The following is a 19306-nucleotide window of genomic DNA, read 5'->3' on the forward strand; positions in this document are numbered from 1 at the left end:
TGGAAAAATTTACTTCGGAAGAAAGTCTACTGAACGCTGCACACTCTTCTGTTCAGAAGGAGCAGATGTCCGTCTAAACAGCTATGGAAAGCATTACCAAAAAGAAATTACAGCAAGGACTCTCTGGTGCGACTTCTCAGATAGTGCATAAGCACTCTTTCTAGTCGCTCATCTTGCACACATACATCTCCGACGTATCCGAACACATCTCACTATATACACACACACACACACACACACACACACACAATGTGTGTGCGTACGTGCGCGCGTGTGTGTGTGTGTGTGTGTGTGTGTAGTCATACGTAATCACAAGACATTCTCATAAATACCCCCACAGGACCGCATGTATATGCATGTATATATGTATAAGCGGACGGATGGACGGGCAGATTCCCAAGAGAAGTAACCCTACAGTGCTTATACAGTAAAATTTGATCTCACCAAGCATTTCACCTCACTCAGCTCAACCTCAAACTGACACATGAGACACAGAATGATGAGGTCAAATTTATGACTTCACTCACAGTACTTCTAGCAATCAACAACCTCACCTGAACCTCACATCCTCAGTTTGTCGGAACCTTGCGAGACTGCTCACTTTTGGTCTCCCATGTGGAACTTCGTCCCTCTTGGGGCAAGAAGGCTACTGGTTAGTTATTATTGGGGATCTCTAGTGTGCTTTAGCATGCTATAAAGTCAGCTATGCACACACCACTTAGCTGTGAAGCATAGCATGGCTGTGCACTCAGCTTAACTTTGATGGCTTATTCAGCTTTACTGACATAATTCAGAGGTCTGACAACTAGGCTTTCAATATCAGAAGGCAGCCATTGTCACAGGAACAGCTGCAGACATGCTTGAATATCACTTTTCCATGTAGCATTCTTGCACCTGAATTCAATGACGATAGTGATGCTGCTTTCTTAAAATGCTCATAGCATGAGGAGAAGGGGAGAGTACTAAGGCAGTACAGTCAAACAATATAAGGCCTATACATGCTAAGAGGAAGAATTGGTAATTGTAATGTAAACAAGTTTTTGCAATCATATATATATATGTTGGTCGTTTCAATAAAGTTTTAGTTGAGAGCTAGCACTCGTCCTGTCTTCTTCTAGCCTTTGCCTATGTCCCTTCGCACTACAAACCAAGAATATGTCATGTCTGGCGGCTTTTTTCATTAGTCCCTTTAAGGCAACATAGACCTAACGCACAATAGTTGCAGCTATGTGATTAGATTATGATGGTCCACTACCAGAGCGTCTTCACAGTGGTCCCTTTCGTTTTCTTCTTTGTGCTTCCCTTGTTCACTACCACATGCCGCCTTTTTTTCACACATGCACAAACCAAACTTCCCATAAGTGACAAAATTAATAAAATAAATCACCAGCTGGCCATTCTGCTTCCTTCTATTTTGGTCTCAATAGGCATGAGCCTGTTCAAAAGTGCACAAACAGCTGCAGATTGTTCCACAAAGAATAGATTACCCTAGCCCTGTGAATAAATTTGCTCTTAAAGACTTAAATTGAGTCTCATTTTGCATGAGTACAAGCCATGTAACATTAACGACAACTTGCTCAGTGTGACAGAGAGTCTTGTTACAAGATGAGGACAAGGATGAGTGACCACAAACAAACCTGCTGATAGCAAAATTAGATATTGTAGCTTTGAGCCAATTACAGCTTTAAAAAGTACTGACACAACATTTTAGACTTGTCTTTCTTTTTTTTTTTAATATTATGGACACTCCAGGTGAATTTTCCTCATTGGTGTCGAAATTCCCGCGAGATTCCATGTAATGTCCAAGTTGTATAAGACTGCACCCTGCACATCATATGCTGTGGGTGTGAAAGAAAATGTGCAAAGGTGAGCAGAGAAGGTGGCGGTTTTATGCGCACCGTCCTCCTGCAGGCTAATGTGAGAGGCTAACAGCAAAGAAACACAGTCTGCCATTACTGTACCTATCACTGCACTGTCAGTTTTACCGCCTTTGCTTTTTTCACACAGCCTACCACCATTCGTCATTGCCTGTCGAACTTGTCATGCCCCCAACTTAGCGCTCATATCGGACTGATCATCAACACAAAGTCAGATGCACTTTCCTCAGCACAAACACTTTTTTAATTTCTTCATACCACACACATCTAACAATTGTAAACACCTTCTTGTCGACACTGTATCTATTTCTGATCACACTCCTTTTTGTCGTTCTTTATCTATGCACCTTCATTGTAATAATATTGCATGATCATTTGATGTGTGCCTACTCGCCCCCCCCCCCCTCTTTATGTTGTTTATATACATGTTGCGATGTGCGCAGTTTGCTCGATATTTGTTTTGTATTATGATTTGCTGATTTGCCGCTAATACTGTATAACATACTCGGAGCATGCGTCTCCAAGTCCCCTCATTTAGTCTGGCCATGGCTACGCACGTCTGTGTGCAGCCGACCACACATGCAGCCCATGTGCCACATATTGGAGGTAATCTGTGGTGGATGCTCCTAATCTGCAGGATTGCTCACATTTTCTCAATTTTGATCGCAAGCACACACTTTCTATGGGATACGCACATACTTTATTTAGTAGGAAGCTAGGAACAGCAGAGACTCAAATATTTTATTGATATAACAGCGACTCTTTCAGTGACATTGCTGCTGCCAATTTCATCACTTTCAGGAGCATGTCCAAATAAGCTTACTCAAAGCATAACCGCCCGTTCTTGGAAGTCATGGAGGCAGCACAGGTACTATGTGCAACCACATCATTCAACACCTTTAAAACTTTTTCATGAACAGAATCTATTTTTCATAAAATTTAATGAAACATTCATAATATTGTAAACTGAGTCCAAATTTGTACACTTCACATAACATTCGGGAGAGTTGGCTGTATGCATATAGTAATGGCCAACGGCATGCATGGCTAAGGCAGCATGCTCAAATCTCACTGCAGAGGCGTGAAGACATTGGCTCACCGTGTCTCAGGAGTGTGCCAGGTGGCTGGCCTGCAACACGGCCAATGAGGAGGGCGTTGGCTGCATGACTGCAGCCAATGCCGCTGTCTGCGGCTGTGGCTGGACAGCAGACAGCATGTCATGGGGGGGACCCGCCGAGGGCCCACCGTGCTTCTCTCTGCGCTCAGCGGCAGCACGGCTCAGCAAGTACTGGGCCGCAAACTGGTGCTTTGGGTCCATGCGCATGTGCTCCATGTGGTGTAACAGTCCTACATCAAAACCCAAGAGTACAGGCTCTTAAGCTGAACAAGACAAAAGAATCAGAGAAAGATGGATATTTGAAATGATCAACAGTGGTCCAACAAAAGATGTTGTTATGATCAACATTTCAACAAGGGGACTTGTTTTTGTCAGCGCCCTGATGAAGACAAGCTATGAAGTCGAAAAGTTGGCCTCAGCAACATCCCTTGTTCAACCACTGTTGATAGGCTCTTAAACTGGTGCACATGTATGGTCCAACTTCATTACGACGAAAATACCTCCATTATATGCAATATTTCTTGCGAATACACACACTGATATTGTGCAAGCTGTAACGTGATCAAGAGCCCTGCAGAGAGCGCAAATGTTGGGCAAGCCGAGATGACTGGTGGCTACATGTGCGCGGTCTTTCCACCACACCTAGTGTTGGAGGTTGCATAACCTCAAGTTTCTGAGATGCACTGAAGCAAGAGGTAGCACAAAGCATTCATTTCCCTCTTCCTGCACTCTTCATCATGCCAGCATTGTAACAGCGAGCGCTCACAGTCATCGAGTGAGATCTGTTCATGTCTGCCTCTGTGAACAAAACACCGGCCTTCTAATAAAACTATGAAACTTACTTTGTGTAGTTGTCTAATACATTGCTATCGCAGCTCCACCTTTCAGGCAAAAATGCGACTTTTGCTTAGCAAATGGCATAGAAAAAAGTGCTATGATATTTTCAGGACTGTAATCAATCACGTGAGCTAAGTTGAACCACACCATGCCTGCAATAATGGTTCTGTGCATTGTGGTTGAAAACGACTTCAGGAGGCTATGTTAATGGTAATGAGAGTGCCTGCTAGGTATCAGTATGCACAAATGAAGCTAGAGCTATTCTCGGTCTTCAAGCTACCAGTCAGGGGTAGTGCACTCCTCCCAGAAGTGGTTATTGGTCACAAAAGCTCTGAATTCAGAGCATGCCTTTTGCATATGCAATAAGCTGTACTATTAAGCCCTGCGATAAGTATCCAGCAGCACTTGTGTTCAACATATACAATTGGAAATCAAATGCTGCAAAAAGGGCAGTAAAAGAGGATACAAAAAATAAGTGAAGTGCAACATTATAACACTCTCTTCAAGGCCCACGGTGAAAATAAAGTATGATCAAATAGCTGCATAACAAAACCTGGTTCAAACGAATTTTCAGTACAAAGCAGTTTTCTTCATTCTTTGTCAATGTCCCATACCACTTAATGCATCAAAATCACCACCACCACAAAGTATGTGACAGGCGCATTATTACTACAATTATGTTTTCATGGAGCACGCCTCAACAACACCATTCCTAAAGGAGATGAAAGTGATATTCAAAAGCTACTCATGTGAGTCCTGGTGTTAAGAAAATCTTGATTACCACATATAACACCAACATCCATTGTCTTTAAACACCCCCATAAATAGCATTGGCAACAGCCATGCAACCACTTACTATCAGGCCTAGCATCGTCACTAGTCATCACAAGATGACAATAGAAGTTTTCATACAGTTAGCAACAACATAGTATCATTTTCATTACAAAGGTTCATCTAAATAAGTTATTTTACATGCTAAGCTAGTGGAAAAATAGCCATATCACACAATTGGGTGTTTCTCCAAGTTTTGTGATTCTAGCGGGATTCACCGTCGCCAAACGGTTGCTTTACCAACACCCCTACGGTTGTCATGGCCAACTACCATATCGTTGTTCACAAAGGAATGAGTGACGACAAAATTAATGGGAGTGTTCACAATAATTTTGCTCCATTGGAAGGAGAAGATGCTGCCACAGTGTAGGTACTCATTCTGGCAGCAACTCGTGTAGTGAATACCTTTTCTACTTTTCTACGTGACAGTGGCCTATTAGAAAGACTATAATGACCCCATTTCATCCCTTTTCATATTTTTTTTTCTCACGCTTTTATTTTTTTTTTGGATAAAATTCGAAGTTTCGTCGGAGCTCATACCAACGACGATGTGCTGGCTCTCCTGACAGAATGTGAAAAACTGCATAACATTGCTGCTTTTAAAGTAAGCGCAAGTAGGCCTGAATTACAATCTGTTAGAATTAAATCTTTTCTATGCCACTAAACCACATGTTTCACGGTTATTTATAACTTTTACAACAAATTTTCGCAACAAAATTTTTAAAGTGCCCTACCAATGTTGTACTGTCAAATGCTACTGCAACAAGTAAAAAAGCAGTGCAGATTCACAACATGTGCCATGAAACTTGCGTTACAAAAGAAAGAACACACAAATAAGGAATATAATGTAGCATACATCAGAGCAATTAATAGGTGAGGCATGCACTGGAAAACATACACAAAGATAAGACAGAAATAATACTTGCAGTGACACAATTCACTCATGCTTGAAAAATATTTCAGTTTGCGTGCATGATTTTGAATGAGTTTATGGAAAACGTGCATATGTGGGTTAAACTGGTTCACTGCTGGTGGCATATAAGGCAACACAAAAATGCCGAAACATCAATATACAGTCGGAATGCTCTATCAGCTGGAACAAATCAGCAAACATAAGCAGCATATTGGCAAAGCCACATGCTATCACTGCAACCACCAAACTTCGCGGCAATACTACATACGGGGCTTTAAGTAAGTTTAGCATGTTTCACATCTGAGCAACATGAATTTGCTTGAGTTTCTATTTCTTTCAATATAATGAGCACTTCTGTTTCGTGTATATGTCAGCCCACATGAGCACCTTACAGAACATATTTGTAACTCTGCTGCAAGCACAATGAGATAATTTTTCTGTGTACATCGGACTCTACCATGGACTGTGTGAAATAGAGGAGAGAGCCAATCCCCAAATCTGTTGCACACTCCATAGGAGTACTTCCTCACACACCTTGGATGAAGTACAGCACTGTGCAAGGCTGGCAGAAGGGTAAGCTAGGTTCGCAAGCATGTCCGGCCCTGGCTTTGTTAGGCCACACCATTTACTGGATAGTCATCCAGATCAATCCCACAGATTTGTTCCGAGGCATCTCAAAAATTACGTTCGAAGTTTTCAGAAGATATTTTAGAAGATATTTCAGAAGACAGGCACATCATGCACATCTTTCGGGGATGTCAATGAGAATAGGAGATTTTAGCGTCTGAACACTAATTTATTGTGCAGAAGAGCAGTCCTTCATTTTGTATCATTCAATATGTGGAAGACCAAAGCTTGGTGCTAAAGCAAAATGATAAATGAAGTGCATACAAAGGTCAGGGTATAGGCCATGAATATGTGGCCATACGCTTCAATGAATGCAAGAAATGGTTCCAATCCTCGGTGCCACATGCCCGCTATGAGCCTAGCTATGAGGGTAAACAATGTCATGGTAGCTAAGATCACAATTTATACATCCAGGCACGGGGTTTATTGTCCCAAAGCAACATTCTGGCCATGAGAGATGCTGTACAAGGCTTGATGTTTATTTCTACGACTGGGATTGAGTGAACAAGACAGGCCTTTTTAATTCTGCCCCTGTTGAAGTACGGCCGCCACGGCAGGGAATCAAACCTATGGCCTCTTGCTCAGCAGCAGAACGCCGTAGTCACAAAAGAGTCACCAGAGCAAGTGAAACTAGCTACAGTGCCTTAAATTGCATTGAAAGAGAAAATTAAATATGACTGAAAGAGCAACAAACAGAAAAGTGGCATTTCTATAGGAGCTAAAATATATAATTATCATTGGGTGCAAATGCCCAGGCACCCAGATAGCTGGCATGCCAAGCACTCAGTCAAACTATTACGGTCTCTGAGGCTTGTGAACAGGCTGCACTATTTGGCAAGCACTGTGTATTTGTGTTATACACATGCTGTATTGCTTATTGAGAGGCATGTTACAGGGATCACTTGGCATCAGAGGCTGAGGAGTGGGTACTTCAGGACCTTGTCACCTCTCACCACACACACTTTAAACAGCTGATAGAAGTGCTACCAGTCTTCCTGATCTCCAGAGCACATCCTCTACACCTTTGAAACCATCTTTTAGTGCAAAGCGAAAGTGTTTCCATGTTCATCTAATAAATCTCAAAGTATATGTGTGGCTGAGAGGTCAATGCTCATCCGAAGCCAATGAAACACGACATGACTGACAATCAAAAGGATGACATCAAGAAATGGTAAACATAAAGGAGTGCAGATAGGACATTTTCAACTTACAGTTGGAAGTGGGTATCACAGCCTTCTTTAGAGCCGCCTTTACCAGATTTAATGAAACTGCACAGCCTTGTTCAGTTTCTTTGTGCTGATTTCAAGTATGCAATAAGTTTTATAATAGGCCAAGTAGATTAAATTAGATTAATTAGATTTGGTAATAAAAGAAATTCATATTTTTTCCAGGGACACTGGAGCAATGACTACTCACCAATATATTGCTTTAGGCCCATTGCTGATACTAGGAATACTTTTTTGGTATTACAAGTATTAACAATTATACAGAAACATCAAAGCATTGTGTTAAAAATGTAGCTAACTTATCATTCAATGTACAGACAAGAAAAAAATTAGAACAAACATTTCAAAATCTGCTCCTACCCCCGTGTGCATTATGCATTTAGCTAGATGACGTAATAAGAGTTATGATCCTAGACGCCCTTATGACTGAGAAACCACTCCTAAAAAGTTGCACAGGGCCTGAAATTCGCATGCTGACAAAATTAAGAAACAAAAACAAATAAAGCTGATTTTTTTCAGTGAATACTACAACAAAATATATTTAATTATTTACAGTGCCACCACTGGTAAGTAGTTTCCAGTGATACAATCAGTCTGCCTGCAGCTACCTGAATACCAATCTAAAAGACTAAATTTTTCTTTGATTTATGTATTGGTCTCCAAGACCCATGTTCCCTCTTCTAAAGATTCGTAACTTTTAAACCCTGTAAAAAATACTGGTATGTGTTGAAACATACTATATAATCTACCATTACTGCTGGTTTATATGAAGCAGTTTCAGCACGCAGGAGGTGGATGCGTCATAACATCATGATAATCACTCTATTCCTATAATCACCGCAGTTGCCACAAAGAAGTGCTGCCAGAAGAAACACACACAGCACTCCTGTTTCTTTTTTTTTTTATCAGCATCGCACACCATACTTAGCCTTATTGCTGCAGGACATCACCAAATAATGCTCTGTGTCACGATGACATGGTATTGATGATGACGCCAGGTCTGGTGTTTCAAGACCAACTTTAGTATTATAATTTAGTATTATAATTCCATAATTCCATATTATAATTCCATAAGCATTTCTAAACCTTGATATTTGCTAAGTGTCATTTTTTTACATGGGTGTTGGGCTGCTGAGCACAGGATCAAATCCCGGCCACGGCGGCCGCATTTCAATGGGGGCGAAATGCGAAAAACAACCATGTACTTAAATTTAGGTGCAAATTAAAGAATCCCAGGTGGTCGAAACTTCCAGAGTCCTCCACTACGGTGTGCCTCGTAATCAGAAATAGGTTTTGGCATGTAAAACCCCATAATTTAGTTTAATTTTTTAATCATTTTACATGGGAGAAGCTCGAGGCAGAGTTCCTACAGTTTCGAAAATTTGAGTCAGTAACCTTGAAAAAGAAGTAGCTGAATGGATGTTGATCAATGAGCTTTGGTCCTACCTGTCTCATGGGTGAAGACACTGTGGCAGACAGTGCAGGGCCACATTCGCAGCGGGGAGCCCAGGGAGGCTGCCTCTGGGTGGGTGCTCACATGCTTGCGTAGTGAGCCTTCATTCACATACGCCTTGCCACACACAGGGCATGCATGGGTGAGCTGTGGCTGGCCTATACGCCGCTGGTGCTGCTGCTGCTGCTGCTGCTGTTGTTGCTGCTGCTGTTGTTGCTGCTGTTGTTGCTGCTTGCCTTCACCCACAAAGAGAAAGAATAATATTTTGAGGCAACACATGGAATCTGAATAAAGGGAAATCACTTAAACGGAACACCAACCTCATGGTCCAGGTTGGTTTTGTATTCATGCAATTCTCTCTACAACGTCTCTCAGTAAATGGAACTCCTGATAAACAGAACCAATTTCCCTGGTCCCTTGAGGTTTCGTTTAAGGAGAGTACATTGCACTGTTACATTCCCTTACAAATCACTAAGCAATGGTTTTCCATTGCAAGCTGACCAAAGGCTTAACTCCATAGGCTAACTAAATGTATAACACAGCGTTATGCAAAAGACATTTGCTTAAGTGATTATTTTTCTGACAAAGTACATTAAAATGATATTTATAATATCTCTAGTAATTTATTTATTTATTTATTTATTTATTTATTTACAGGATACTGCCGGCCTTAGTCTTAAGCCTTGGGCAGGATTGGACAGTGCAATATATAGATGAACAAAAGAAATGAATAGCAGAAATCATTACAAGGATTCAATGCATTGAAATAGACATATTCCCTGATCCGCACAAGCTGTACAGAGCATTTTGATAACACGATATTGATAACAAGGAGTCGCATTCATACTGGTATGCTGAAAGACATCATGCATGCTCGGTCGGTTGGGCAGAAAAAATCTACAAATAATAATGACAAGCAAGCGAAAAAAAGCACTTCGGTATAATGTAAATTGAAAAGAAAAAAAGAAAAATTACATTTATACACACATATAATATCACCTCTAAATGCTATTCAGCATGTCGCAGAATGACTAAACGGTCGGGCATTCCACTGTACTGGCGGACAGCACATTCCGCTCACCTATCGTCCGAGGAAAAAAAACATGATTTTAAATATGTTTGTTCCGCAAGGAAATTCCTTTATTTTTTTTCAGATGATTAGATTGTGTTGCATGCCTGGTAACTAAAGTAATATATACATACCCTTATCTATCTCCAGCAAGTCATGATAAAGTAAATACATGTATTTCAGTCGGTCCATATATCGCCTTAATTTTAACGTTTCCAGGTTGGTTTTGTTGATAAGAACAGTTAGAGATACATGCCAGCTATAACTGTTAAATAAGAATCTAACAGATTTTCTTTGAATGTTTTCCAATTGTGTAATGTTCTTCAGGGTGTACGGGCCCCATACTACCAAGGTGTACTCAAGAATTGGTCTAATATATGTTTTGTACGCTAAAAGACAGATTTCTTGCGTGGACTGTCGTAGCGACCTTCTCAAGTAACCAAGTTGGTGCATTGCCTTTTTTGTAATATGAGATATGTGTTCGTTGCATCTAAGGGTGGATGAAATTACAAGGCCTAAATATTTGTAGCTACTAACCGTAGATAGATTATTACCACTGAAATTGTAAGAAAATTTTAAGGGGTGGCATTTTTATGTTACTGACATAGCAACTGTTTTCTTTGCATTAATGTTCATTTTCCACGCTTCCACCTTGGCTAGTGAATAATTCAAACAGCCCTGATCATTTACGCTATTAACTTCTTGATATAGTATACAGTCGTCTGCAAACAATCGTATTTTCACATTTACTTCTTTTATTAAGCCATTGACAAAGATTAGAAAGAAAAGAGGCCCAAGGACGGTCCCCTGCGGAATGCCTGACCGAACCGGTGCTGATCCAGAATGCGTGCCATCAATAAACACACTTTGCCACCTTAACGACAGATATGCTGAAATCCACAAAATCAAACAATTATTTTCAAGTATTGTTTGTAGTTTTAACAGCAGTTCAGTGCGAGACACACAGTCGAATGCTTTTTCGAAATCTATGAATATTATATCAGTTTGGCCCTGTCTGCCTAGAACTGCTGCGAGTTCGTGGATAGCTTCGAGTAGCTGTGTTGTTGTAGACAGTCCCTTCCGAAACCCATGCTGCCTCGAATCAATTATATTGTTGTCATTCAGGAAGACCGAAATATGCTTAAATATAATACACTTAAGAGTTCTTGCACATGTGGGTAACAATGAAATCAGTCTGTATGAAGTGATAAGTGACCTGTTTTCTGATCTGGGTATTGGGGTAACCTTTGCGTACTTCCAGTCATCCGGAACTTCTGCACACGATAAGACTTCCTAAATAGGATGCACAGATATTTCGAGCACCACTCGGCATATCTCACGAGAAAAGCAGTAGGTATGCCGTCCATTCCAGGCGATTTCTTTGTATTCAAATTTAACAAGAGAGATAAAATGCCTTCTTCAGTCACTAAGATATCTGCAATTGGCGGGCAATCAACTGGAAGGTAATAGCTTGGTTTGTGACCGTCGTCATTCATAAATACTGAACAGAAAAATTGACTGAAAGATTTTGCTATCAAACTTTTATTAGTTACTGTTTCCCTGTCGGTGCAGAAACTGGTCAAGGGCTGCTTTTTCGAAGAAAAATGGCGCCAGAACTGTGCCGGGGAAGACAGCTGAAAATTCTTCAAAGACACATTTTGATAGTATTCCTTCGCATATATAATGCTTGCCTTTAGTTGCAGACGTATGTTGGAAAGCTTACTGGCATTGCCCTCTGTGGTATACTGACGGTGCTGTTTTCTTATTCGTTTAGCCTTCCAATCCAGCCGCACTATCTCCTTGACGGCCCTGACGCATTTTAAGACTAGGTTCCTAAAGAACCACCACAACTCGTTCACGCAGTGCATGTCTGATTCAGAAAGAAGTATGAAATCAGAGAGCGACCTATCTATGGCGTCCAATATGTCAATGTCCTTAGCGTGGCAAAAGTGGAACGAGGCATCTTTTTTCCTTGGTTTCAGTGGGACGGCCAAGTTGAACTGTTAAAGATATCATTTTGTGATCAGATATTCCATCAAAAATGTGTACTTCAGGATCACGACTGAGCACTGCATTGCTTACAAAGAATAGATCTAAAATTGAAGCTGCATCATTCTGAATGCACGTGGTCTCTTTTACTGACTGAGCTAAATCATGGAATACTACGAGGCAGGCACGTACCCAGGCAGGGGGGAGGTTGAAATTATGTGGCATACCCAGTGGCGTAGCTAGGTTGTCTGGCACCCGGGGCCCTTAGCTCTTCTGTCACCCCCCTCCCCGCGGGTGTAGTCGAGGAAGGCGCGGATATCGACAATTTTCGGGTGTCTTCAGACGTATATGACACCCCCCCCCCCCCTATTGGCCCCGTGCACCCGGGGCCCACGGCCCCCCGGCCCCCCCAGTTGCTACGCCACTGGGCATACCCCACCCCCCTCCCTGCCCACACCACCACTCCTCACACACATTCCTAAAGCACCGCCAAATCAATGTTGAGACTTGACAGCCATTTGGCAGTCAACATTCTGCTGCCTTTTTCGCTCCTTTTGGATGGCGGAAGTTATCGGCATCTCCTGGGGTGTGAAGGCCAGTTTTCTCATAGATTCGGTGCCCGCACGATTAAACTCAAGATGCGCTCAATTGTCACCACCTATTCAACGATCATGCGCATTGCTGTTCCTACGTTAGTTCAACCTTCTTAGTTCGGATTGATCCAGGGACCAGGAAAGGGATTCTGTTCGTAGTCAGCTGGTCTGTATGCACAAGAAACGAGTTGCGGCCGGACAAAATGCCAGTTGTGTTTAACTTGTCCTTTTGCTTCATTATTTCCTCGAGTGACGGGGCCGAGGAGTTTTACGTGCCGAAACCATGAGGCATGCCATAGTGGGGGACTCCGGAAATTCAAACCCCCTGAGGTTCTTTAACGTGAACCTAAATCTAGGTTGCTTTCGCATTTCGCCCCAATCAAAAAGGTGGCCGCCGTGGCCGGGATCAGGATTCGATCCCGTGACCTTGTGCTTCGCAGCCCAACATCATAGCTGCTAAGCAACCATGGCATGTAGACTTTAAAAGAGTGAAATGCTCAGACTCCATACACTTTGTTCATGTCTGTTGCACACCTCGTTGCTTCCGTCGAAGAAAAGACTCTTCAAGAACAGCAAACGCTCCGGAGGTATGAAGTACAACGCCATTTGGAAAAGGTCGCATGACGATGATTTTGTTTCCTTCTGTGATTGACTGGCGGAGTAACACAACCCAGCGTGGACCGTGTGCCTTGGTTGTCAACTGCTGTATTTTTTAATGTTGTATGTTACCACAGAAATCTTTATTTTACCCTTTCGCTTTTTTAATTCTTCTTGGCAGTGTTCTTCCTGCGCTTCTTTCCTGCGCGAGTGCATTTGATGTGGTTCCTTGTTTGCCTAGTAAAGGAGAGGTGTACCTCACAGGCGTACCTGTGAGATACACCTCATTTCATTTCTCTTTCGCAGGTTTAAGCATCTTTATGACGAATAGCGGGTGTTATTAACATTTGTACTAGCAAAGGTACGCCCCCTCATTGGCATAGAAAAGTTACCTTGGGTTGGGCCCCTCCCAAAAAAACATCCTGGGTATGCCTGCTATGAGGTCAACAAAAGGTTCAGCAGCACTAGAAAGGGGCTCAGGAAAATCAGTACTCCGTGCCGATTGTAGATTGCCAAATGTCTATTAAACACAACCAAGCAGTGCAAACACTTCTAGAATAAACAATAAGAGATGCCTTATCAGAGCTCTTGCAAGCTGTTGCGCACAATGCCTTTAGGTCGTATATATATCACCCCCACGAAATTGCAAAGGTCTACTGAAAGAAAAGTCCTAAAACACAGCAACACCTAAGCCAGTTATGATGGCACGATACTTGCGCTCTTCAGAAAATTATCCCAGGCAACCGATGGCAAAGCTATACAAAGCATTTCAGTTGCATAGTCTATGATGCAGCTTACACTAGTGTTATTAGAAGAGATTAAGTCCACGAGCCCAACATAAAAGATGGCAGGTGCCAGTGCCAAGACTCGTGTATATGGAAGGAACATATCACATGAGGAGCACGGGAACTGCACACAGTGTCTTAAACAAAAGAGCAGTGGTTCCTGAGGAGGTCTGTGGCAAGCATTATTTTTTACTGTACATTTACATGGACAGAACTAAGTGATACCTACTTAAGTATTTGTAATTTCTTGCACATTTTGTGCAGGAAACTTACTTATCAACTAAAGGAAGTGTGAAATTCATCAATCTGGCACAAACCATTAAAATAGCAAACTCTTATTTTAAATTATGGGGCTTGTCCTTATCCTTATGATTTTCTGCTTGCTATCTTGATGGGTTCATAACGAACAAGTGTGTTGTGCAGCGAAACACTGAGCAGTCAAACAGCTGTATCAGTTTGTGAAAATACACAGGAACATTTTTACTGAATGGTAATCACCGCCCTTCAGCATGCCAGCAACGCACTCCTTTCCTAGTGTTACATGTTTTGCATTCAGTGCTCTAAGTTGTTGCACGTAAAACAGGCCATAGAAACTTGCCACACATGCCTATGGAAGTCCTTCATAATGCTATCACTGTAAGGAAACTGTTAAAGGAAACATGTCCAGATATAAAGTAGGAGACACATGGTATAGTTCCCAAATGCTTGCAAATGGTTCCAACATATTTCAACATGGTCCAACAGGGTTGCCTCAATCCTTCGGAGAGTCCAATAGACACCAACAAAGTAGCCATATATTCAATACACTTTGCATCATATGTTGTCCAATATATTTGTTGCCTAACTGGTTAAAACGTTAAACTTCTTTGCATGGGCTCCCTGCTGAAATTGTAACAATTCTTTGCAATGTAGCCATTCATAAACTCAGCAGATCATGTATTAAAATAGAGTTGTATGTTATAGGGATTGTGTATCATTTTTAAGAATCCCTCCTTTTGTGTTGCAATGAAAACCTTTTGAAAGATTTCTTTCAATTGCACTGAGCAACTGAAATCGAAATGCTGTGCAACTACTCCAAGGCTACATCTCACTGGTTATACTCCGTTTCATAAATAGCAGGCTATGCTATGAAGGCGTGGCCTGCTATTAGACTTCTCTCACTCTCGTAGACTTTTCTCACTGCTCACATTCGTGGCCAAAAAATAGCGCATCACATATGAAATCCATAAGTACACGTCATGTAATTCGATGTAAAATTAAGCCTTATACATTTATGTCACAGAATATTATGTATTTATTGCATCAAATGGCATCAGAGATCTGAACTTATCCAACAAACTAGTGGAGTGGCATGTTTCTGCGACCTGCAGCCACAGTGCATCACTTGCATTTGTGATCAAAACCTAGTATGTCACATACTAGAAGCACGAAGGTGCCCAAATAATGCATCATTTGCCATAAATTTGTGTACACAACTTGTTGTTGTAATGTATGAAGCTACTATTCTGTAGAAAGTGCTGCAAATCAAAAACAAATGCAATACAAAATGCACGGAGTGGGACTTCTACGACTTCACTGTTTGCATAGTTTCTGCACTGTTGCCTGCTAGGTATGAAATGAAGCATGGCGATGTCGAGATCAAATTTAAGTTTCCCATGCCTCCCATGTTAAAGATTTCTCATGCTTTAAGGTACATTACAAGGTTGCACATAACAACAGTGTGAAGTTCAACTGAAATGCAAATTAAAAGTATATGGTAACTTATCGGCATTGTTGTGACACTAATGGCATTGCAAACTTCAATGTGAAATATCCTACCACTGCATGTAGGGGACCACTAAAATTAGTTTTGGATGCTCAATATATATTACAAGAGCAACTACATACTTCTGCAAGAAATACATTTAATTGGAAATGCTACATACATGTGTGCAATATCCCTCCCTGCAGCCAGTGTAGTTAGAGCAAACAAAATATGCAAGCCATGTGCCTCAAGACAATGCTGACCTTGGTCTTCTGAAGACTGAGTGCCGCCTGAAGTGTCTCCACCAGTCCATGTTGTACCTGGACCAAAAGAAGACCAAAAGAAAAGCTCATTTCTCATAAGAAACACTGCAACACAAGCCACAGAAAGATGTTAGTGAATCACTGGATCTGTTACTCAAAAGTAAGGAGACTGATCACTGGAATGCACAGTGCACTACTTGCCACCTCCTGCCAATGTCGCAAATATGAAGCAAAATTTTCTATGCTAGGATGATACAGCTGCTGCTCCACATTATGCATGCAAAAGAAGACTTGGTAGCAGCTAAGTGAAGAGAATTCCATGGGTTTTCCAGGACTTCCAAGGCCCCAACAAAGTGCTTTCAAGGACTAATGCAATATTAAGTTTGTTTGAAATCTTGAAAACACTCCATTAACAGTGCACAAATTTTTTGTTGCAAGGATAAAAAAATGGCTGTGGCTTAGCTAAAGTTAAGCCCAGGATGCGAAGCATACTAGCCTTTATTTTAGTTGTTGAACCACTGTTTAGCCTGGTGAACTGCTGTTGCTTGGCTATATTTGGTTCGGCTAGACGAAGAAACAACTCATGCGTTACTCTGCTTCGCCTTCAAGAGTGGAACGCGACAGCGTTCCCGTCGACCCGCCAAGGGGTGTAAGACAATGGGCTACGGCGCAGCGACTACGCGCCCCGCATTGGACGCGGTGAGCGTCGAGCAACGCAGCGTTCGGCGCGGCAACGAAATGTGCGCCTGAGCAAGCGACGCGCGCCTGAGCCTTAGAAACAGCTCGTTTCTAAGGCAACACCGCATTCACTAGAGGCGCTTTTGTACCGCTTTGAAGCATCGTACTCGTGGCTCAGTGGTAGCGTCTCCGTCTCACATTCCGGAGACCCTGGTTCGATTCCCACCCAGCCCATCTTGCAAGAGTTGGGCCAAAGCCACCTAGAAACAAGCGCAGCTGCTTATATACCGCCGCGACGCCGCGAGCGACGGCGCGAGTTGGAGCCCCGTTTCTCCTCTGTCGTGACGTCACGGTGTCACGTGGTATTGAAGGCGACACCGCCGCGCCTGAGGAGCTGGGTTGAGCTCTAGTAATATGCTTCGCATAAAAAATAGAAAGGAAAAAAGAAAAGGTAGACAACAAAAATATTCAGTGGTGATATAGCAGTAAATGAGAGAGAAGTGCATCAAGCGTAGTGTCACACCTTTCTGAAATCCTAGATTCATTATTTAAATAGCGTTCACCGAATTGTGAAGTGTTGTTCTGAAGCCTCACTCGACATCCGTTCTGCCTCTTCGAGGAGCAAAGTGCAAATGATGGTGGTCCACAGCAGACCACCGCCATTTGCACCACATATATATATATACACCACCTACTAGGTGACCAGCCTCCCACGTGCACTTCACACATACAGTTTGTTCCACTTTGGCACTCCTAAGGCTAATGCATTAAAAGACTTTGAGAACAAGCTGCCTAAACCACCACAAATATAGTGATCCTAAACAGACTGGATTGCCTTGAGTTTTGACTTCTGTCCTTCTGTCAACCTTGTGGCCAGATGTCGAAAGAAGATCTACGCAGCTTAGCCAAAAGTAAAATCTAAAGATTCTTATGCACTTGATGAAAATTGAGGGTTTCAAGGCCTTTAAAACGGCATTTTTGTATTCAAGCGTTTCAAGGAATGCTGCACAAACCCGGCATAATGTCACAAAGTGTGGGGCCATGCCTAGTGCTGGGTGACAGCCAACATCAGCTGCCTTCTCCCACATTTTCCACTTAAATGCATGAACAGTAAATTAAGTGCATGTCTGAAGCACACCAGGCAATTAATAATGCTTAGTCATAATCACAACATTTATTGATTGGCACAATATAACAATCTTCTCAAATTGCTGTAATAGTGGTGCAAATTAAGAGAGCTGTACTGCAGGGCAACTGAACATCCCATTTTGGCACACAAAGCACTGTTTTAGAAACACACTATAATATCTGCCCTTTTCTAAAAGCAACAGCCACTCCGGAAAAGTTCATAATTTTTAAAAAGTGACCCTCAGGTAAAATGATAACCGTACACCACAAGGAGTGCATAACACATGAGCATTAAGTTTGTTATAAGTGTTTTAGCAGCAACACAAAATAATTTATTGCTCTAATGTAAGCAGCGTAAGAAAAGCACTCTCGTATACTTCTTGTGGCAAAACACTGCACCTCAATATAACGTACCCGGATATAGCGAAGTATTCTCTATGTAGAACATACAAAACTTACTCATTGGCACTCATGTAAAATACCTTATTTACTTGTGTGAAGCCCACACTTTCTTCCCTGAATTTTTTAACAGCTGTGGCCCTCACACGGCTTATGGTCTCTTATGGCTACTCACGAAAGCATAGAACTGCGGTCAGACTGCGATGTAAAGGAATTCAACCACTGGTGGCCGACTATCAAAAATTTAGTCGCCGTTACAGTCGCCGACCTTCTCTTTATTTTTGTTTCCCGACACTTTGGGGGCACTCAACTCTCTTGCGCCCCCGTGGTGTTGTTTTCCCCGCATGGCTCTCGCCTCCAGAAATCCGGCTGCCTCGCGTAACTGTGCGCCGCCAGCGGTCGAATAGTACGAGATGGCGCGAGTGCTCAGCTACTAACGCCAGCCAACAAAGGGATCAGGTTCAGGCAGGATCACTCGGGTGCAAAAGGCCTCTTCCTCTTTGGTCTGGGGGTCGGTGCCGTGCGCTCAAAGACACGCTTCGTGGGTCTTCGAGATTTCGGTACGGGAAACCAAGGTGGACGAACACGATCGTTCGAACGCGCCACCGCTTGTGTGATTGTACAAGTGAACAATCTGGCGTTGGTGTCGGGTATGGAGCGCACATATTCGCACGATATCCTGTCGTGGTGAGTAGGACTTCCTTGATTCGTCAGCGTCCATCGGCATATTCAATTTGTTGTAATTCAGCTAGCTAGCTGGTATTGCGTTATAAATGGGGCAATAAACGTATTTTTTTATTGTTTGCTCTACTGTGTTGTCGTTTCTTCGTCCCAAGAGCGCATCTGAAGCCCCTCTGTAGCCTCCTCAGTACAATCTGTGCCTGTCAAACGGCGCTCAAGGGGTCATCGCTTTTCCCTCTCTCTATCGGTCGTTTCCACCGAGAGATGAAGCCACCGACGTCGACTAGCTGATTGGAGGATTGGTGGACGAAAAGTAGGGAAACGACAAAAAACGGAGACGTACAAAAGCACAGTTAGCAATAGGGGATCAGAAAATTTGGGTGTGGGAGTTCATAGCGTTTACTTTCTTTTTTAGACTTAGGTAGGACATTAGGCAGTATAATAGCAAGAGCTTGGTGGCGCAACCCACCGCCCCAAAGGGGACGTTCCAAAGGGGACG

At 42.4% G+C, this 19306-nt stretch overlaps 1 protein-coding gene across 3 annotated transcripts in view; it reads right to left on the bottom strand.

The window, feature by feature from the left end:
* dati (zinc finger protein datilografo) overlaps nt 1–19306 on the bottom strand; it is a 107600-nt gene that overhangs the window by 10848 nt on the left and 77446 nt on the right. For all 3 annotated transcript variants that reach the window (XM_075684375.1, XM_075684377.1, XM_075684378.1), the window contains 3 exons: nt 15922–15978; nt 8875–9117; nt 2977–3224 (listed from right to left, as the gene is read on the bottom strand). In XM_075684375.1, coding sequence (XP_075540490.1) covers nt 2983–3224; nt 8875–9117; nt 15922–15978 — 542 coding nt within the window. In that variant the 3' untranslated portion in view covers nt 2977–2982. The remainder of the gene's footprint in view (nt 1–2976; nt 3225–8874; nt 9118–15921; nt 15979–19306) is intronic.

The sequence above is a fragment of the Dermacentor variabilis genome, chromosome 3 (genome assembly GCF_050947875.1).
Source record: "Dermacentor variabilis isolate Ectoservices chromosome 3, ASM5094787v1, whole genome shotgun sequence".
In the NCBI taxonomy this organism is placed as follows: Eukaryota; Metazoa; Arthropoda; class Arachnida; order Ixodida; family Ixodidae; genus Dermacentor; species Dermacentor variabilis.